The sequence below is a fragment of the Talpa europaea genome (genome assembly GCF_964194135.1).
Source record: "Talpa europaea genome assembly, chromosome: 6".
Lineage (NCBI taxonomy): Eukaryota > Metazoa > Chordata > Mammalia > Eulipotyphla > Talpidae > Talpa > Talpa europaea.
Genome location: NC_140072.1, coordinates 41,397,025 through 41,419,418, shown reverse-complemented (window position 1 = coordinate 41,419,418; position 22,394 = coordinate 41,397,025). Strand labels below are relative to the sequence as shown.

At 40.2% G+C, this 22,394-nt stretch overlaps 1 protein-coding gene across 1 annotated transcript in view; it reads left to right on the top strand.

Annotated features, from left to right (window-relative positions):
• Nucleotides 1-22,394, top strand: part of BUB1 (BUB1 mitotic checkpoint serine/threonine kinase) — a gene marked incomplete at both ends in the record, with an annotated part of 42,329 nt that overhangs the window by 18,519 nt on the left and 1,416 nt on the right. Inside the window, 15 exons of the mRNA XM_084235451.1 lie at nt 3,843-4,102; nt 5,667-5,725; nt 6,905-7,033; nt 7,129-7,239; nt 7,833-7,932; nt 9,029-9,110; nt 11,553-11,718; nt 13,378-13,465; nt 15,524-15,762; nt 16,881-17,024; nt 20,103-20,218; nt 20,532-20,693; nt 20,861-21,027; nt 21,111-21,285; nt 21,810-21,916. Coding sequence (XP_084091577.1) covers nt 3,843-4,102; nt 5,667-5,725; nt 6,905-7,033; nt 7,129-7,239; nt 7,833-7,932; nt 9,029-9,110; nt 11,553-11,718; nt 13,378-13,465; nt 15,524-15,762; nt 16,881-17,024; nt 20,103-20,218; nt 20,532-20,693; nt 20,861-21,027; nt 21,111-21,285; nt 21,810-21,916 — 2,105 coding nt within the window. The remainder of the gene's footprint in view (nt 1-3,842; nt 4,103-5,666; nt 5,726-6,904; nt 7,034-7,128; nt 7,240-7,832; nt 7,933-9,028; nt 9,111-11,552; nt 11,719-13,377; nt 13,466-15,523; nt 15,763-16,880; nt 17,025-20,102; nt 20,219-20,531; nt 20,694-20,860; nt 21,028-21,110; nt 21,286-21,809; nt 21,917-22,394) is intronic.

Genomic DNA, 22,394 nt, shown 5'->3' with positions numbered 1-22,394 from the left:
ATTCCGGAGTTTCTCTTTGTCTGGGAAGGTCCATATTCTTTCTTCAAAGAGGAAGGAGAGCTTTGCGGGATAGAGTATTCTTGGTTGGCATCTGTTTTCTTGGAGTCTGTTGACTATGTCCCTCCACTCTCTCCTTGCCCGTAGTGTTTCTTCGGAGAAGTCTGATGTCAGCCTGATTGGCTTTCCTTTGAATGTTATCTGTTTCTTCCCTCTTGCCAGCTTCATTATTTTTTCCTTGTCCTGGATTCTTGGGAGCTTTACTATTATGTGTCTTGCTGTATTTTTTCTTTCGTCGTGGAAGTTTGGTGTTCTTCTTGCTTCTTGTATATCAATTTTCAGCTCCTTCTTCACATTTGGGAAGTTCTCTTCAATTATCTCTTTGAATATTTTCTCTGTTCCTACTTCTCTCTCCTCTCCTTCTGGTATTCCTATAACTCTTATATTTCCTTTCCTCATGGAGTCAGATAGTTCCCGAAGTCTTTCTTCATTCTTTTTCCTTCGTACTTCTCTTTCCTTTTCTGTTTTGGTTCTTTTTATTTCTGTGTCTTCAAGAGCACTTATTCGTTCTTCCATTTCATCAATTCTGCTTTCATTGCTTTTCCCAGAATTCTTTAGTTCTTCCACTAATTCTTTGATCTCCTGCATTTCTTTTACTTCCCTCTTTAGGGACTCAATTTCATTCTTCTGATCGTTGATTATTTTTCCCTTATCATTGTTTTCCTTTATGACTTCTGTCAGTTTTTTAATCACGGCAATTTTAAATTCTCTTTCTGGAAGGCTCAGAAGTTCTTCCAAGTTACTGTCGTTGCAATCTGGGGGCTGGTTTTCTTTTTGTGGTGTGCTTTTTCTCTGGAGAGTTGCTAGGTTGCGTGTGGTTCTTCTCCTCCCTACTGTCTGTTTTCTAATTTGCCGTATGCGTTGGGACACTGTGTAGTTGGGACTGGCCGGCATCTTGGGTGAGCTTCTCTGCTCCCCTCTGGTTCCTCCAGGAGTCATCTGTCAGTTTCAAGCAGTCTTTATTGGAGAAAGGTCCCTGTCCTAAAATGTCGATGTGGGGACACACTCCCCTGTGCGCCTGGTCTGCCCCGGCGGTGGGTTCCTGCTCCCCCTCTGGGCTTGGACTGCAGGCCAGAGGGGGTCTGGCGTGGGCGAACTTCCCCCGCTCACCTCTGGCTCCTGAGGAAGCCTTCTGCAGGTAGTCTTTACTGAAGAAATGTCCCTGTTCTAAAATGGTGATGTGGGACACACTCCCTGCGCGTACGGTGTCAGGCACACTCTTCTGCGTGCCTGGTCTGCCCTGGCTGTGGGTGCTCGCTCTCCCTGTGGGCTCAGACTACTTGTTCGGAAGGGGCCGGGTGTGGGCTAACTCCCCAGCTGGCCACTAGCTCCTTCAGGAGCCTGTGCTGGCTTCAAGTCGCTAGGTGGCGCCAGAGATCTCTCCTAGAGCCCTTGGGGAGCTGATTTTCCACCCCGTGGGACAGGGAGCAGAGCGGGGATGGTAGGGTACACCTCAACGGCTTTGGGGTGCTGTGTCTGCCTTGTGCCCCACCGTCGTGGGGAACCCACGCCCCTAATTTCGTGCCCCGGGTCTCAGTTCCAAAGCCCTCAGTTCCAGGACGCGGGCTGTAGCCCAGTTCAGTGGCGCGGGAATGGCGCCTTTTGCACTGCTCCCGTGCCTGGGCGCCTGGTTCCTGCTTACTCAGGGAGGGACCTTCACCTCAGTGAGGACCTCCGAGCGTCTCCCCGCAAGCCTAGGTGGTCTCCCAAGCCTAGGTCGCAGGCGCGGGGACCTGGGCAGCCGCGATCCTGGTCTGCACTTGCTTTTCAAGCGCGCCGAGCGTGCCACTTTCCGCGCAAGCTTACCGGCAGCCCGGCTGTGTGCCCGTCTCCCGGGGTCTTTGTTCTTCTCTAATGGGCCCGGAGCCGTTCGCTCACCGCCGCGGCGAATCCTGCAGGGTTCGCCTCAGCTCCCGTTCACGGGGTGTGGTGGCTGCAATAGTTCCTTTCCACTCACAGTCCCGCTTGCTGTGTCCGTTTTTCTTGTTGGCCGTTTTGGTTTGTTGTTTCCCTCCTCTCTGCCGGTCGGAGAGTGCTGACTTTGTGGGCGGGGGAGGGGAGCAGGGTTCTGTGCTTCCCTCCCTTCTGGTCCTCTTTTATGGCAACTTTCTTCTTCGGGCAGTTTGCTGGAGTCGTCCATTTATCTTCCGTGTCCCAGTTCTCACTGGGACCTGCCGCTTTTCCTCCCTATTAACTTTTTTTAATGGGAGATCTTACTCGCACCGTCTCCTCGCCGCCATGTTGCTCCGCCCCCCCCCCCACATATATTTTCTTAAAATTGCTAGTGAATGGGAAATATTAATGAATAGGTAAATTTGGAATAAATTAATTTAACCTATGCAGTGACTACATAAACTTTACACAGTCTGTCTATCTGATACAGTGAAGATGAAATACCTTATTTTTTTACATTTTATAAAAACTGTAAAGTGACTATGATGATTTTTAAAAAATTGCATGTGGGTATGCATATGCATGTGAATGTATGTAGATATATGTGTGTGTATATTTGTATATGTTTTTGTAAATGAATATTTCTTTTACTGCTAGCTACTAGTTTGCATTTTTCCATACTTTTAATGTATATGAACACACATAAATATCAATGCAATTGAAATTTCTGCATAAATAAGACTTATTTGCTTCTTTTCTATTTAACCCATCTTTCATCTTTTCACTGTTACCACATACTATTCTGACTCATTTTACCTCAGCACTGCCTTTTGTCATTCCTTATGGGAGGGCAGTGTCACATGGAGACTGTTGCAAAGACAGTGCTGCAGTGAGCATCTTGTACATGCGAGATTATTTCTCTAGAAAAGTTCAATTGCTGCCTAGAGGCCTGTGCACCGAAAATACTATCAGTCTGCCCTCCAAAAATTTGCCATTTTACACTCACATTGATAGTGAATATAAGTTCTATTTCTTATATACACGTGGCTAACAGCTCTCCTAGGTCTTTTCAATTATGTGACATCTTTTAAGTACGGGTGAATTTGGACTTTTAAAAATGCATTTAGTGGCTACCTGTTTTTCTTTAATCTGATGTACTTTGTCCATTTTTCTATTGAATTGTTTCACTTTTTCTTATTATTTAGATTTCCATTCTTGTATATACTATGTTTTCCCTGGATAGTTCCAAGAAATTTTTAAAATAATTGCCCCATTGTTTTCTTTTGCTAAATTTTCTTGGTATTTAGTAATTTATCCCCATACTCGCTGAAGAAACTAATAACACAAAAATATACAATTATAGTTCAAGTATATGTGAGTAGAACAGCAAAGATTTAATTTCAGAGCTTGTTAGGCTTCCTGTTGTGTGTTTTTGACAGTTATTATTGCAGGTGATATTCTCCTTCCCTTCTGTTAAAGGAAAAATGTCTACCCAGGGTATTTTAATGAAAGTAACACTATTGAGCACAAATGCTCAAATTATGAGCATTTGATAACATTGATTTGTTGGTCTTTTCCCAAAATTAAGTAAAGAGAAACAATGGTTCTTAAATACTGATAAGAATGTAGGGACTGCTTGTTCATTGGCCAGAAGTATGAGCTGCCAGTTCTATCTGTGGTTAAGAAGCTGCAAAAGCATCCCTCACATACAGTGGTCTTTTTTATTATTGTTGACCATTCATTGCAGAATACCTGAGGAGGTAAGAGGATGGTGTCTTAAAGGGAAAGGAATTTCCTGAATATGGATGCTATTCTTTGAAAAGCTGTAATACCTATTTAGTACTGTTCTGGACTTACTGACCTTGTTTTTGTTTGTTTGCTTCATATGAAAGGCTAATCCAGCAGTTATGAGGCCAAGTGTAGGCTCTCAACAGGAATTGAGAGCTCTGTCTCTTCCAACCATTGATCTGCAGAACTCAAGGAACGTGGGAGAGAAACCAAGAGACACAACTCCTGTTGTTCCTCTCATGGCACATGCTGCCCCTATTGCACTGGTGTCCCCAGCCACCAGCCAGAGTGTAGTTCCTCCTGCTCCTTTGACAGCTCAGCCAGTCACAGATTCTCTGTTTGCAGTGGCCACAAAAGATGCCAGGTAAGCTAATGGTAGCCCTAGAGACAGTAATGATGTGAAAGGCATTTATCAGCTTCTTTCCATGAGCTGCAATATCAAGAGTGTCATGTAAAAGAATAACCATCCCTGTTTTTAAAAATGATTTTTAGATGGGCATATTATAAAGCCAACTATCAGAACATTAGCCTCAAATCTTTCAGACTTATTTATTCCATACTTCTTTTATTTTACTTCATACTTCTCTCATGAATTAAACATTTTTAATGTCCTGAAACAATCTTTTTTGTAGCTAAAGTATATACAGCTATTAAATGCAAATTATCTTTGCCTACTGACCATCACTGAATCCACTTGGTGGTCCTTACTACCAAACAGTTCCCTGATGAGTGTTCTTTTTGTATTCCTTCCATTTTCCCCCAGGGATTAACTTATACAATTTTATTGATTCATTAGGAAGAATAAAAGCCACAGTCTAACTCATATCTTGGACTAAACCCCAAGCACAGATGATAGTTCTTAAGTGCTCCATGTCCAAAGTTAGTCTTTCAATGATTTCTACAGGAAATAAGATCTTAAATCACCCTGCTTTTTCACTCACATTAGGAATAATTCAGACTACTCTCATGCATTAAACCATATATATAAGAAGAGGATTGTCTTGTAGAGGCTATGAGTCTTACTTTTTAGTTCATTTCACAACTATAAAATGGTAAAAATGGCAGCAGTGATAGTCACCATGGAAACGAGGGATGTCTAGCAGAGATGGAGTCATGAGACTGTGGGAGCCAGAGATAGCTGCCCCTTAGAAATTGTGAAGCTCTAACCTAAAGGACATGGAGCTCTCAGAAGCGCTTCAGACTGACCCTGAGCCTGGCCCAAGCAAAAAAGTGAATGGACCTGCTTGGTGCTCTCACAGCCTGTACTACTGACCACAGCAAAGAAAGGGCACCTTTCTCTGTAATCTCATATAAAAACTCATGTTTTTATGACCATTTTGTAGGAATTTGTAAAATTAAAAGTTCTTTGCACTTTTAACTTTACATCTTAACAGAGTCCATGAAGGGCATTATGGCAATGTTAAATCCACAGGTGAGGTCCACTGTCACAACTGTACTCCACACAAGCTGTGACACGTAAATGTCTTATGTACCTTCTTTCTTGATATAATTGCTATAGTCTAAAGAATCAAGCTCTGAGGATACTGGATCCTCAGAGAAAGGTGCTCATGTGACTAAAGCACACCAGTGCTTTCCCCATCACAACTCAGCAGCTACATTGGGCTGTGCCAGCCTTCAGCCTGTGTAGTAAATAGGAGCATTTGAATCAGGGAGGCCCTAATTCCATCCTGCCCCATGTAAGAATGATTACCAGGGTGTTAAATTACAGGACCACTGTGTCATGCAAACATTAGTACCTGGCCTTTCTAAGAATTCTTTTCCTCAAAGGAAAGAAAAACCAAAACATTTTATTTACCTACACTAGAGACCTAATCAGTTTCATCTGTATTTTAACAACAGGCTTATAATTGCTGACGTCTTTCTACTGTTCTTAAGAGTTAGTGTGTCTCAAGAGTTTTCTCTTTCAGATGTGCAATTGCAAGTACTCATGAATTCAAGCCACAGAGTGGAGCAAAGATAAAAGAAGGTAATGTTTAGTTAATATAAGTTGTTTCTGGTTTGCTTGACCAGATTCTTCCAGGTTACTCAGAGGTCTGTTTGGTGGCTGTGGTTTAGGAAGAGTTCAGACCTTAATAAACCTGGGCGTTAACTTCCTATTCTTACAACGTAGTGGTTAGATGAGTATCAAATCGTTTCAAATGAAGGTAGAAATCCCCTTGTTAGTCATACCCTGTTAGTTAGAAACTCTTGGGAACTTAATTTCTGCAAACTTTTCTCAGATTAATCTCAAGCAAGGGTCATCTTTAATGAGTTGTGAGGTAGAAAAGGTGATTAGAAGTTAACTAGGGTGTTTACTTCTATTTGGCAGTACTCATTGAGGTATTTTCATGAGCGGTAAGCTTTGTATATAAAATAAGACACGCGGATTGGACATTTACTTTCCACCTCCTCCTCCATGTGGCTGACATCGTTTCCAATGGTAGTTTGGTGGGAAGCAGAGCTACTTGAAACAGCTGAGGGTACCTACTTTTAATCAAGACTTAGTGTGCCCTTCCTGTTATAGGAAGGGAGGGATGCCATCATGAACACAAAGGACAAAAGTCCTCGTCCACGTGGAGGGGAAAAGAAGTTTTCCTTGGGGATGGGACTGAGTTTCAGAGGTAACAGGAAAGATGCCTACAGAGTAACTGAAGGCGGGACCTACCCGGGCACAGAAGGAACAGCAAAGGAATATCCTTGATAGACTCTGAGCACAGCTAAGAGGCCAGCCTGGCTGGGGTGCAGAGGGGAGGAGGTCAGAGAGGGCCCAGACTATGCAGGACCTTGTGTCCCTTTCTCTGGACTCCATGAGTGAGATTGAAGGCTAAGCTTAGATTTACGGTGTGACTGTTTGTGTTTCTTGGAATGCAGTGGAGCATAGGATGCTATTTATGACAAGGCTGCTCATTTGGTATAATCTTAATCCAGGGCACTTAATTGCTTTGAGCTTTCATTTCCTTTTCTGTAAAGGGAAAATCCTTGATTTACCTACCTTATGGGACTATTATAAAGATAAAAATAAGACTTAAATGTACTATAATAATGGAAGTTTTTAGTGATAATTATCAATAATAAAATGTTTTATTGTATTAAGTTTCTTGTATATCTTTCTGAATTATTCTGATTTCCCTACTGATAATGAATATTGTCTCCATTCCTTGAACAGGGAGTGAAGCACATAAGGTTGTCAACACAAATTCCTTTCACACAACTCCAAACACATCGCTGGGGATGGTGCAGGCAACGCCATCCAAAGTGCAGCCATCACCCACTGTGCACACGAAAGAAGCACTGGGTAAAGCCTTCTGTTTGGATATGTAGCGTCTAATCACAAATGAATGAAAGTGCCTTTGCACCCATGTTTATGGTTATTCTTTCTATTCTTTTAAGGTTTCATCATGAATATGTTTCAGGCCCCTACACTTCCTGATACTTCTGATGACAAAGATGAGTGGCCATCTCTAGATCAAAAGGAAGATGCATTTGAAGCCCAGTTTCAAAGTAATAACACTGTTTAAGCTACTCTGGGCATAGCTTTATGGGTGGTTGCATAGGAATTATCAAGGATTATACAAGAACTGATCCTGCCCTTGACTAGCTTGTCACATAAGGACAAGGAATGTGTGAATTAAAAAATATGATAGTGTTTGACAAGGTACCCAATGTGTGTCATGAATTTAATTTGCTTATAAAATTAAGTAACATAAGTGCTAAAGAACAGACTCCTAGGTAGGAAGGGCTGCGTACTTGGGCTATGACTTGAGCCTCACCTGGCAGAGAAATGCCAGTGGGGTGTTTTGTGGGAGGCCAGCAGCTGGCCCACCCTTGTCTAGAGTCAGGACATTCACCCTGGAAACCACAGAGAGATTATAGTAAAGAAAAAGAGGATCCAGTTAGACTCAGGACTCAATGGCCGGTGAGCCAGGAGGCAGTAGCCCTGTTGCAGGGAGAATGATGAACACGGCTTTACATGTGGCAGGAAGGCAATTCATGGAGGCTTAACACGCACCTCTGGTTGTTTGTAGTTGAAGTTTAGCCTCAGAGAGAGTGTTTTTTCCCTAATGCAGTCATTAAATACTCTTTTTCTCTTGAAGAAAATGAAGAATCTGCTGGGGCTAGAGGAGTCAATAAGATTATCTCATCCTTGTCATCTGCCTTTCCTGTGTTTGAAGATGGAAACAAAGAAAATTATGGGTAAAGAAACATCTAGTTAATATAACATTAGGGGAGATTCACATATCTGCAGCGCTCCGCGGGAGTCACAGAAAGCAGATATGATCCCTCCCTCTCCTCCCTAACAATAGCATATATTGAAAAAGGAAGCCTGGGATTATAAATTATTGCAGAACTGAGGAATTCTATTGATTTGATATTTTTTTGGCTGTGAAAGAATTTGCCAGTCCAGGGATCCGTACATGCTGTGTTTATATTTGTAGGACTGGTAAAGTAGCAAAAGAGTGATTTACATCAGGGCAGGCAGCAGGGAACGTTCCACTAGAGGGCCCTGTCTGGGGATACAGGAATTTTCACTTAATGGTTTAAACCATGAAGAGAGATGTCAGTTAAAAGAGAGGTGTCATGGCCTCCCCAGCGGTTGAGTGCTGCGGTTGAGTGCTGGGTTGCGAAGCTGCCCACAGCCTCTGAAGCGCTGGTTCAATCCCCCGCTGCTCCCCGGCCACCAGAGGAGGGTCCCAAATGGTGCGCAGACCTCTCCTGCCGCCCACTGCTCCCCTCAGCAGTGTGCTTCGGTCCTTCTGCCTGCTCTGCTCCCCGCTCTGGCTCTGGTGAATTCTCTCACCCTCCTGTGCTTCTGACTGTACCCAGTGCTTGTATAAACAAATAAAAAATAAATCTTTAAAAAAAAAAGAGAGAGGTGTCAGAATTAAAGGTATCATGGTGTAGACAGGATTCATATTTAGGTAGAAAAGAGAAAGGGCCTAACCATCCCTTAGCTGGACCACGCAATGGAAATATGAAATAAAATACATGGTGTTTGTGACATTCTGCTGGCCGTGGCTCTGACTCATTTGTCCCTAAAACTTTTACTCAGCATAATAGAAATTTCTGTATTTTCCACCTTTGCTTAAGTAATTATTGATCTTCTTTTATATACATAGTCAAGTTAATTCAGTTTGCACTTAATTTTGTTACAACTGCTGTAAAAGTAAGGACTGGGCACATAAATATTAACTCATGAAATAAGACAAATGGAGAATGTTTCTGACACTCACTTAGGTGGCAGATTTATTTTCTTAGCACACTATTTATAATTTTGCAAATCTTGCCTTAGGTTACCACAGCCTAAAAATAAACCCCCAGGAGCCAGGACATTTGGAGAACGCTCTTTAAGCAGATTTCCTTCAAAACCGAATGTAAGTCAATCTCTGCTTCATCCATGAATTGTGTCTTTTTTTTTTTTTTTTAAAGATTTATTTATTTATTATTCATACAAGCACTGGGTACAGTCAGAAGTGGGATGGTGAGAGAATTCACCAGAGCCAGAGCGGGGAGCAGAGCAGGCAGAAGGACCGAAGTACACTGCTGAGGGGAGCAGCGGGTGGCAGGAGAGGTCTGCGCACCATGTGGGACCCTCCTCCGGTGGCCGGGAGCAGCCGGGGATCGAACCGGCGCTACAGAGGCCGCGGGCAACCCTGCAACCCAGCGCTCAACCGCTGCGCCACGGGGGAGGCCCCCATGAATTGTGTCTTACAACCTTTTCTTCTCATTTTACCAAGTGAATGTGCCAATCAATGTTACATGAAGAGTGTGTTTTTGAGCAATATTATTTTATAATTATTTGAATATTGTGTGCTAGGCACTATCATAGTATTTGATATGAATGAATTTGATATGATCTTTGCCCTTGAGGGCCTACCCTGTAGACAGGAGGCATGACTAGGAGGATGTGTATTTTTTCCTGGACCTAAGAGAGACCTGCAGTGGGATATTAGAAAATCTGAATTAAACTGCAATGGTCTACCATCACCGGCATACCTCAGCAGACAAGCTTCAGATGTTTGCTGGGCCACAATATTCTGCTCTGCAGCAATTGTGTCCAGCAAACAGTCCTGAGTGTACCTCAGGGTGTACTTTCCTCTCCATTCCCCCCAGCTTGGCTTTCTGACTGCCGTTTTTCAGAGAGTAGTACTGAAAAGCTGTACTAAATTGGGGGCTTAATTCCATGGTGAATTCTTTTGAATAAATTATCACCTGACCCTCTAATCCTTCCTTCTGATAAACTTTATGACCTTCTTAAAAATTTTCCCAAAAATGGAATGAATTTCAACTATAGTGCCATCTTTTCATAGATAGATTTATTGAATTATTCAACTACCTATGCTTTGGCTGGAAAAATAAAGTGAATTTTCCATATGTCGTGGTCCTAAGCATGTGCCAAGTGATTTATTCTATGTTCATCTGCCTGTGTTGGAAGAGAAATGGTGGAATCTGTGAGGGCTAGCCAGTAAATATAAAAACTTGGGTGACATTTTATTAGCAACTGAAGAGCTTTGTCACATGTGATTCTGACTCATCAGCTTCTGTCTTTGTGCAGGCTCTAAAACTTGACTGTTGTATTCTTGGAGAAACAGCTGATTCTAGGGGTAGAGCAGGTACAATACAAGATAGGCCTGGAGCATTTTGTAGTGCCAGGAAGCAAGGAAGTGCTTATATATAGCAAAAGAACAAGGAGCCACCTGAAGAAGGCAATGGAACAATTTGAACCAGAAAATATGTAGAACAAGGTAGCATCAGATTATAACCCAAGTAAAATAAATATCTATATTGATACAAATGGGGAAGAAAGAACAAACTTCCTTAGAGAAGAATTCTAAGTAATGTAGAAGGAATGAGTAGCAATAGAAAACAATTGATGAATACTAAAATCAGTGAGTGGAATTTTAAGGAGAAACAGTATATGTATAGCCTCAAAATATTCACCCAAATTGTTTGCTAATTAGTGGTGATTTTAACATTTGTTCACAAATTCTTTGATATTCCTTTTTTTCTGGGAGTGGAGCTTAAGTCACTCCCTTTGGAGACTAGCTGTATGACTTGCTTTCAGCTAATACAAAGAGAATGTGGAAAGGGAAAAATAGTAACTTAGGTGGAGAAAACTGGCAGCCCCACCAAGTGAGTGTTCACCTTGCCAGTAATAAGTGGGGTTGCTATCCTCTGTGATGCATAAGAAAGGGCACCTTGCCCCTGATGTTCTTCCCAAAAATCTTTATCACCATTCTTGTCATGAGAAAATATCAAATAGATAGAATTTGGAGGACATTCCACAATGACACCAGTATTCAAAGGTATCACCCTGAGAAAGACCAATAAACTGGCCTTGATTATTGGAGACCAAGGAGACATAATGACTAGATATAGCATGGTAGCCTCGAGTGGACTGTGAAACAGAAAAGCAACAGTAGTAGAAAAATGAAATCCAAATGATAGCAACAGTTACTAGTATTGTTGGGTTTTTTACAGAGGAAGTTTGATGAAGAGTCTGTGAACTCTACTATCTCTGTGACTCCTTTGTAAACCCAGACTTTCCAAATTAAAAAAAAAAGTAAAAATTGAAAAGCAAAAACGTGACCCCTTCCTGAAGTGTGCCTCCGCTGGGGTGTGTTAAAGGTCAAGTGTCCCAGTACAGAGGGAAGAACAGAACAATGATGTCACATATCAGCTGGTACATATCAGCCTGAGTTGTATTGTGATAATTCCTCATTTTGTTGGATCTTAAAAAGTATTACAGTGTTAAATTTCATGGACAAAACAGGGAGACTTTTTTTTTTTCTTTTTTAATTTATCTTTTGTTGTAGGAAGGACCTCATACTGAAGAATTTTTGGATGATTCAACCATCTGGGGAATCCGCTGCAACAAAACTCTGGCACCCAGTCCTAAGAGCGCAGGAGACTTCACCTCAGCTGCACAGCTTGCGTCTACACCTTTCCACAAGCTTCCAGTGGACATATTAGAAGATAAAGGTGTGTGTTATGCTCTTTGGGTGTCATCTTCTGTTCTTTCAGTATTATAATTTTCTTCATAAAAATTCTAAATGAAAAGTTTAGAAATCATGAATAGGAAACTTAAAACCCATTCATTGGTCTTTTTTTTTTTTTTTTTTGACTCACTGTGCATAAAGTCTGTGTGCATTTAAAAAATGTAATAAGTAGAACGGGGGAAAACCTATAAAAGCATTTATAGGCAAATATACATAGTATAGGGTAGAGGTTTGTTTTATTTTATACAATAAACCAACAGTCCACTATGACAGATTAAATTATTTGAATGCTAGAAACAATTTGATAAGAGTGACAAATAGCAAATTATAGATCTGTGTCTACAGATTTTATTCATTTAGAAATGTAGCCAAGCACTATACCCAAAATATTATTTTCTTATTTTTTTAGTGATTTGACGATAAAAGAATAATGATAAAACTCACAGTCCTTATTTCCTGAAAACATAGCACTACTAGATAAAAGATCTTTTTTATTCTAAATTGAATCTTAATATATGACATTGAGCACAGATAATTATTACCTATTAAGTACTAACCTATAAAATATATGAGCTCTGAGACCCCTTTACTATTTTAATGACTACTAATTTACTAGCTGAACTTTTATCACTGCTAGTAGCACTTTTTTAAAAAAACAGCAATTGTTTACCAAAGCAATCCAGTGAAAGAACTGCCAAAGAATTTCACACCCTTAGATGGAAGCATATTTTAATGTGAAGTCTGACCCTGTAGATTTTAAACTAAATAATAAAATGTTTTTCTTAGAGGACTAGTCCAGTTTTTTGTTTTTTGTGTTTTTTTCCCCTAAATTTTCAAGAAGAGTTCAGTTGAAACCTAGACAATTGCCAAGTGCCATTACAAGCTTGCCACTTTATTACAAAAATTTCTAAACTTTTTCCATTCAGGAAAACTAGTTCAGTCGAAAGTCTGACAAAAGTCAATATTAGCTGTCCTTGGAATGTTTGCCACTTTGGTTGTATAAACAGTTAATGTTATAGTACTTAAGAGTGTTAGCACCTGTTTGGTAAGCATTATCTGATAAAATTTAATTCATTGTAATACGTGGCTATATGTAGCCAAATAGAAATATATTCTTTATTTCTGCTCTATCTAGTTTGTCTATCAATAGATTTTTTTTTTTAAGTTAAAAGGAGTAAGGGGTAAGTATTGCCAGGAAATTTCTTAATGTAACACTTTAAATCACTTCAGTCAACTAAATGCCGACTGACTAAATAGATTACACTAAAAGACACCAAAATCTGTGCCCTCCAAAAATGCCAGCCTTTTATTCTCCGTGTCCTTGTCATGAGGTTTTCCTAAAGCAAGGTTTACCCTACTACCATACCACTATCTTTCCACATTGGAAATTCCACTCTCTAGACCCTTTTCTTTTGAAGGATTGTATGGATTAAGTGTATAAAGTTGAAATAGTCACATATATTAGAATTTAGGTATGTGGTTTTTTTCTTTTAGTTTTTAATCTTGTAGCATATTTACCATGAAACACTTTTTGAATTATAAATATCAGTGTTAAAAGGAATTCTAGACTTTATAACCATATAAAATTGTATGTATATGCACATGCATATAATGTCTGTCTCTAATTTACTATATATTTTAGAAAATGTACTAGCAAAAGAGTACACCCAAACAACTTTGGATTCTGGTGCAGAAAACGTGGTGGGGCCTTCAAGAGACAGAAAATTCAGGTATTGTGATGGTATATGTGGTTCTGTCACTCTCCATTTTAATTCTAGCTTTGTTTTTTAATCTATGATACAATACCTAATCCCAACCCTGAAAAGCTAGTAGAGTTTTTATTGACTAACAGTTAAGTCAGAAGATACTCTTTGTCAATAGAAATACGATGATTAACCTAAACACTTGTTACATTGAGGCATGAGAGATGCAGTAGGTAGCAGAGAATCCCCGTGGGAACATTTTCTGTGACTGACTTCTCATTTTGGAAGTAGAACTGCAGATCCTGTCAACTGCCGACTATGACATATTAAGACTATTGCAGAGCTGAGCAGACAAATGGTTGCTTACATATTCAACATTATAACTAAGAAAATCAGTAGTTTTCTTTTAAGAAGCGGCAGTTAGAATGTTTAAGCTTCTTAGGTGTTGGTGCAAAATATAGACTTAAGATACATTAATGGCATCACCACACGTGAAGGGCACTTTACCTCTCTGATACTTTCCCTAAAAACCAACCTTTGTGGTCTAGTCATGAGGAAAACATCAGAGAAACCCAAAGTGAGGGACATTCTACGAAATACCTAGCCAGCACTCCTCAAAACTGTCAAGGTCTTGGGAAACTAAGAACAACTAGGAAACTGTCACAGACAAGAGAGTAAGGCAAGGACCACTGAAAGCACCATAGTGTCCCATATTGGGTCCTGGAGCAGAAAAGGGCTTTGTGGAAATGCTGGTGAGATGGAATGATGTCTGCAGGTTGATTAATAGTAACAAATGACAAATGTTGGTTTGTTAGTTTAGACAAAGGCACTACTACAATGTTAGATAACATTAGGGAAAATTAGGTGAGGCATATATGGGAATTCTCTAATCTTTGCTACAATCCTTTAACATCACTAAAATAAAAGTATTTTTTTTAATTCACAGTAGGAAAAAAGTGCTCGTGACAGAAGCAGAAATGCAATGTGAAGTTGCATGTATAAACTCATTTGTATAAAAGCATTTGTACGTGTGTCTATCTATGTGGCTATAATCCGGGGACAGCATGTGTGGGCACAGGCATGTGCACCATCTGTTCCTGTCATTTGCAGTGGTTCTGATCTGTACAGTCACAGCCAACACTGAATTGACAAACACTGAGCCATTGCTCCTACTATATGGTTAGGTTCCTCTGAGCCTCTGGTCACATTTTAGGTAAAAACACCTTACCTAATATATAGTGTTAATTTCATTAACATTAAGCTTCCAACCAACAGCCATAGAACTCAGGCCTGACCCAAGCATCCCTACCACACGTGATTTCTGTGAGGCACATTGCCGCCTTCTTAGGCTTAGGAATACCAGTACTTCAGCACTACACTTGGAAACTATTTTATACTGCAAAATCACCAACAAAAAGCACAAAAATGCAAACAAAAAAGGTCATTAAAAATGCTACATAAGGACACTTGTTTATAGTCTAAGAGCTACAAGAAAGCAGAGCATCACCTGACCCAGCCTTCCTTGGGAACATGGGTACTGAGTAATTCAAATTTTTCAGTGTCCTGCATGTCTGTGGAAGATTGCAGAAATACCATGAGTACTGATATGGGGTTACTGATAAGTTTTAGCTTATATGTGAATTCACAAATAAGGAAGCCATGAATGAGGATCAACTGTGTGTGTGTATGTACCATATTAGGATTTATGATTGATATTTCTATCTCAATGTTATAAGAATGTTTGTTTTTGGAACAGTCTGGATCACGGCAGTGATGTGTAGATAAGAGATGAAATACGCCCCTTCCTCCCACCATTTCCTACTAAAGACACCCCACTATTACCTCACTTGTTTATCTGACATATTACCATATCTGTGATTTTTTTCTACTCATTATAATAGATAAGCATTTACATATAGTAGTTTGTCTAAGTAAAATGCTTTAATCAACTCTTTGTGATACCATCTTGAAATGTCATTCTTAATAGGAAAAAGAAATTGTTTTGTGGGACTTTAATCTGATCTACTAAGCTTCTCATCATGATGTATTTTTGTTTTCTCTCTTGTACCCTTTTAACACATCCAGTCCAATTCAGGAGCAAGGCCCAGAACCAGCATTCCCCACAGGTGTATCTCCAGCATCCTTACTCTGTCTGAGCCAGCCTGTTGTGAGTGATGTGCTGACCAGCGAGGCAGAGCCGAGCCTGGAGACTTGCAGACTTACAGATACTGACCCTCCCATTGCCAAGGAGCCTCCAGATGTCGGTGCTGGGCTCCCAGGAGAACTAATGCAGACCAATTGGCTTGAGAATATCAGTGCCCCAAGTATGAACAGATGCTCAATCTTGATTGCCTATGAGTCAGGAGAATAACCTGGTAAAAGCTGCTCCATTAAGGAAGCTCTAAGAGCAAGGACTTGCATGCCATTGAGTAGGGCACAGCACTAACATAACGTAGCTGCATCACAGTGTAGAACAATGGTAGCATACTTAAAGGGCGAATCAGCCTGTGTTGATTGTAAAAGGCATCAAAATAACTACTGTTGGAGGAGGGAATTGGAATTTGAGAGCCAACTGCGTGTCAGGCATGTAATCTGCTACTGTTATCCCCATTTTATAGAAAAATAAACTGAGACTCAGGGTAAAGGAACGCCATCCACCCTCAAGTCATACAGTCTTGTATAAGTGATTAAGAGCAGAGACTGGAGATAGACTAAGTTCTAGCCCTAGCTTCCCTTCTTAAATGGTGTGATCTAGCCAAGATGATTTTAATTCTCTATATCCCTCTTTCCTTTTTATAAGGTGGAGAGAACAGTGGTACTACTTAGAGTCTTATTGTAAGGACCAAGTGAGTTACTAAGGGCAAACTACCCAGAATAGTGTCCTCCATGTGCAGATCGCTAAGGAAGTCTTAATCATGCTGAAATAGTCTTTGATCTCCACTACTAGAATTTTTTTGGTGGCATTCTAAATTGGGCAGAAACTTTCCTTTAGAAATGACTTCTCTTTTGTGGACACAAATTTTATCTCATCCAATTGTTCAGAGACAATGTGTTTTGTGGGTGTGAGTGGAAAGGCAATTTAAAGATTTTATACCTAGGCATGTTAGAAGTCACTAATGTCCAAGTCTGCCTTTAAGACATATATTCATTATTATGTTAGAGGTAGGTGAATGGAACTTGGTGTGCTTATGCCTTTATTGTTAATTTTTGCCACAAACTGAAATTGATCTGTTTATAGATGTAAAATGACAAGTAATAAACTATACAGAACTATCCATCTTGACTTTTGACACTAGTTATTTATTATTTGAATCAATGCTCATTAAAGACAAGACTTTTGAAAGCTTATGTGATCTGTGTCTGCACTTGCTTTATTATTTCTTTAGTAAAATTCTTGGGTACTAAATTTGTTTTTTTTTTTTTTTGTTCTCGTTCCTTTAAGACTTCACTGTTGAGAACCCATGGGATGAAAAGTTGATTCTCAAGCTTTTAGCTGGGCTTGCTAAACCAGTGAGTTCCTATGCAAATACTTTTGAATGGCATTGTAAGCTTCCAGCCATCAAGCCCAAGACCGAATTTCAACTGGGTAAGAATTACATGTTAATATAACTTTAAGTTCTTGTTTCTCTCCGGGAAGCTGTTGGTAATTCATGTGTGTGATTCTCCTGACTCTACCACCACTCCTACCATCCATCCTGTCACCCCTCCCTGCTTCCAACAAAGAGTTTTATCTAGAGAATAAAGCAGAGAACATTTTGTTAAGCCATCACTAAAGGATTTTTTTTAAAGATTTATTTATTTATTTATTTATGCAAGAACCGGGGTACAGGCCAGGTGTGCGGGAGGTTGAGAGGGTTCACCAGAGACAGAGCGGGGAACAGAACAGGCAGACTGACGAAATACACCGCTGAGGGGAGCAGCGGGCGTGACAGGAGAGGTCTGCCACGCCATGTGGGACCCTCGCCAGCCGGCTGGGATGGAGCCAGCCGGCTGGAATGGAACCAGCCCTTCAGAGGCTGCAGACAGCTTCACAAAGTGGTGCTCAATCCCCTGCACCACCAGGGGAGGACCCACTAAAGGATTTTTGTTTGCTATTGAGAGTATAACTGAAAGCTGGCAATTTAGCAGTATCTATCAAAATTTAAAAAGCCTATACTCTTAGACCCAGGGGTGTACTTTTGAGAATTTCCTGTAGATTTATGTGCATACAAACAAAAATGACCAGTACATGTAAGCAATAGATTGAAACACCATAACTATCTGTAGGAACCACTTAATAAATCAAGAAACATCTCCGCAGTGAAAGATAGCTCACTGTTGCTTGGAAGTGATTGCAAAGCCTGCTGTTAAGTGAAAAGATAGACTAATACTATATACTGCTTTTTATTTCTTCAAAAGTGGAAAGATAATATATATTTATTTTTGATACCACTTCCAGAGACCATTTGAAGGACACTTAAAACTAATGAAAATGGTTAACTCTAATGGGAGTGGAAAACACTGTGGATGTGGATCACTAGAGGAGTAAAACTTCTATCAACATACTTTTTAAAACAATTAATAGATTTTACTTTTTAGTAAGGCCCTTTGCCTCCACCCCCTGCCCACTCACATACACACACATTCCCCTACTATCAACATCGTGCATTAGTGTGATACTTTTGTTAAAGGTGATAAGCCAACTTTGACACATTATTATTAGCTAAAGTTCATAGTTTACATTAGGATTCATTTTTTTATGGTGTGCTTTCTATGGGATTTGACAACTGTATAATGACTTATGTCCATCATTACAGCATCATGCAGAATGATTTCACTGCCCTAAAAGTCCCTATGATTTACCTATCAGTCCCTTCCTCCTTCCACCTGAAACCCTGACATCACTGGTCTTTTTACTGTCTCCATAGTTTTCCCTTTTCCAAAAAGTCACCATACAATGCTAGACTTACCTGATTGACTTCTTTCACTTAGCTACATACACTTGAGGTTCCCCACGTCTTTTCATAACTTGACAACTTTTTAATTATTGAATAATCTTGTTTGAACATACCATACTTTACTTATCCATTCACCAACTGAAGGACATCTTGGTTGCTTCTAAGTTTTAATGATTATGAATAAAACTGCTTTATACATTCCTGTGTACTTTTTGTGTGGCTATAAGCTTTCAGTTCTTTGGAGTGAATACCAGTGAGTATGACTGCTGAACCTTATGGTAAGAGTATGTTTATTTGTGTAAGAAACTGTCAGACTGAGAGGTGTTACGCCTATGTAGGTAGGGATTAGACTATCTTTACTGTTTGCTGTTACTGTAGGTGTCAGAGGCTAAAATTTCCCTTCGTGTCCTTAGTTCTGTCTCTCGTTTCTGGGTTTCCCCACAGAGTTGTTCTGAAGTAAGTTCTGAGGTGTCAGTTCTTTCTCTTGTAATCCCCACCGCTAGCTCAGATGGTGGTTTCTGCTCTCAGCTCTGCTCTGTCAAGTAGCCGTTCTCCTCAGTTTCTGTAGCAGAAGTTTGCCCTGTGACCTCAATTCTCTAATGAATCCAAGAAGAGTTGTTGATTTTCAGTTCAGCTTTTACTTGTTGTGAGGGTACAATGGTGACTCCAAGTTCCTTATATACCAGGCTAGAAACCAGAAGCCTACTTTTTTTATATTTGATTTTGAACATGTGAATTATTTTTTTAATTAGTCTAAAAATTAATGACAATTTTACTTCTATCTTTCTCCTGAAACCCCAAGGCTTTTTTAATGGATATCTACACTTGCCTTATCTATTACCTCTTCAGTAAAATTCTTGGGTACTGAATTCATTCAGTGTTAATAAAAATTATCAAGACAAAGCCCGTTTGAGTTCATAATTCTGCACCACTCCTGACCAGTACTCCTTGGGACCGTCATGGTCACCAAAAACAAAAACTCAGAAACATCACAGCCTAGCAGAGGCCAGGGAGACTCGATGAATGTGTCATGGAACATTAGGGCAAACGAGTAGAATCTAAATAATGTGGTGTATAATTAGTAGTAATAGACCAATGTTGGTTCTTTATTTGTGGCAAGTGTACCGTGGTTATGTAAAATTAAACAACAAAGGAAATGGTGCAGAACATACAGAAACTCTACAATCTTTGGAACTTTTCTGTAAATTGAAAACTCTTCTAAAAAGGTTTACTTCTATGAAAAATTTTAATTATCAGAAATAATGGTACAGTTATACTCTGCCTTTTATGTTCTGGTGTAAAATACTTGTACTAGTCAAAGACATGTTATTTAGCAATTCCAAATGTTTTCTACATGTCCTTTCTAACATCACAGTGATCTTGCCAAGCAGGCAGCACAGATAATTACCTCTCTACAGATGAGATCGAGAGTGAAGGGAGGGTGGCTGCCCAAGTTCCTGCTGCTGCTGAATGACAGGCCTGGAGGCCTGCGGAGCTGCTCTTGTATTCTGTCACATCATTTTAAAAGTGTCACATCATTTTGTGACAGGTGTTTAACTTTCATCTAAGATGGAAAAACATCTCCTAAGGAAGCTTTATTCATTTGCATTTATTAAAGCAATTCAAACGTCAAGAAAATTTTACAGATACTTCATGTAGATAAAGTCTATGTCTTGAGTTTTTTATTTTTGTTTTTGTTTTTCATTTTGACACATCTGTCTTTTAAGGTTCTTTGCCGATCTACGTTGAGTATCTTCTTGGAGAAGGGGCTTTTGCCCAAGTCTATGAAGTTACCCATAGAAATGTGAATGATACCAAAAACAAACAGAATTATGTCTTAAAGGTAAATGATTGAGCAATTTTTTGTGTGGTTTGGAAATGAATTTTAAACTTGAGTTTGTCAGCCATGTTGTTCTCTTTTAAGACATTGCTGGTTTCATTTAGTTCTATAGTCATCAATTTAGAATCAGAAACTATCCTACAAGAAATCAAATTATCTTGCACTAAAATCTCATAGCAAGTCCCATACCTCAAGACAGTTCACAACTTTGTCATCACTTTCTAGCCCATGCCCATTATTGAGATGGAGGTTGCCTTCTTGCTATCATTTTCCAGAATGTAAGACTGGGTTTGAATGGCACCTACCTGATTTGCAGGTCCAGAAGCCTGCCAATCCCTGGGAATTCTACATTGGGACCCAGCTGATGGAGAGACTAAAACCAAGTATGCAAGACATATTTATCAAGTTCTATTCTGCCCACTTTTTCCAGAACGGCAGTATACTAGTAGGAGATCTCTACAGCTATGGAACATTATTAGTAAGTGCATTCTCTTGTGTGATATGAACATAAATTTGAAGTGCATTTTTGCCTTGTGTTTTGTACATGGCTCTTGTAGTTGATGGCAGGTGGGGACAAAGCGTGTGGCTTGAAATGACATTAATTCTGTTCGGCCTACTTAGGATTCTACTTTCTTTTGTTTCTAGAATGCCATTAACCTCTATAAAAACACCCCTGAAAAAGTGATGCCTCAAGCTCTAGTTCTCTCCTTTTCTATCAGAATGCTCTACATGATTGAGCAACTCCACGACTGCCACATCATTCATGGAGACATTAAGCCAGATAATTTCATACTTGGGAACAGGCAAGTGCTGTGCTTGCTTCTCTTTCCATTTCCCCAGCAGCCTGTTGTCATCAGTACTCATGGAGCCTGGCCCTCCTTTGTGTCTACTGCAGATTCTTGGAACAGGATGGTGAAGATGATGATTCATGTGCTGGCTTGGCACTGGTTGATCTGGGTCAGAGTATAGATATGAAACTTTTTCCAAACGGAACTACATTTACAGCAAGGTGTGAAACATCTGGTTTTCAGTGCACTGAGATGCTCAGTAACAGGCCATGGAACTATCAGGTATGGAACTAAAGTGAGAGATTTGAAAATATTCTTGTTTATTACAATTAACTGTATTTTCAACATGAATTTAGGGAGCTAGTTTGAGCTGGTCCAGTCTTCTGTCCTTGGATTTAGGTCATACCTGTGTTGTTTCCAGTTACAAGCACATCATATAGTGAGAGACTGTAATCAGTCACAGTCCTAGAGGAAGGAGTAGGGAGGACTCCCATAGGGAGAGGGACGAGGGCTTTGTGATCACCCCTGTGTGATGAAATGAAGGACTTGACACAGCTGCTCAAGGAGAACAGCTCCCCAAGGCACTATCTCAGGAGGCAGTGAGTGGCCTGCTATCCATGGAAGCTTCCAGCAAAGCCTGCACAGGCATTTAATAGGACATATCAGTGGGGTAGCTGAGCAAATCACTTCTAAAATTCTTTAAAAGTAAAATCCTGTGACTATTCATCTTGCTACCTAAGTTAGAATTCTTAATATACTCCTGTGTAAATTATTATTGTAGACATATTCCTATAATTTCTTTATAGATTGATTACTTTGGAGTTGCTGCAACAGTGTACTGCATGCTTTTTGGCACTTACATGAAAGTAAAAAATGAAGGAGGAGTCTGGAAGCCAGAGGGTCTTTTTAGAAGGTAGGTGCCATCACTGGTACGACAGTGAAAAGAGAATAAATATAGTGGGATATAGGTACCATCTGGTGGGGAATGGCCTCTGCCACTGTGTAGAAACCCCTCACACTGGGGAGGAGGGTAGAAGAATACAATACCAGGAGTGGGTGCAGAGAGCATGTCTCAGAGCTTCACAGCTCCTGTTTCCTCGCATTAAGCAGGCGGAGCTGCTGCCCTCAGAGAACAAGTGAAAGGTCCTGGCCAAGTGTTTGGCATCCTGTAACCCACTGAAACGTCTTGGCCCTTTTAGAGAAATCACCTTGAGTCACTATACCCCTGGTTTTTGTTTTCTTACCTTTGCAAATGGGAATAATAGATCCTACTTCCTCTAGATATTTCTTAAAAGAAGCAAAGAAGGGCCTCCCCTGGTGGCGCAGCGGTTGAGCGCTGGGCTGCGAGGCTGCCCGCAGCCTCCGCAGCGCCGGTTCGTTCCCCAGCCGCC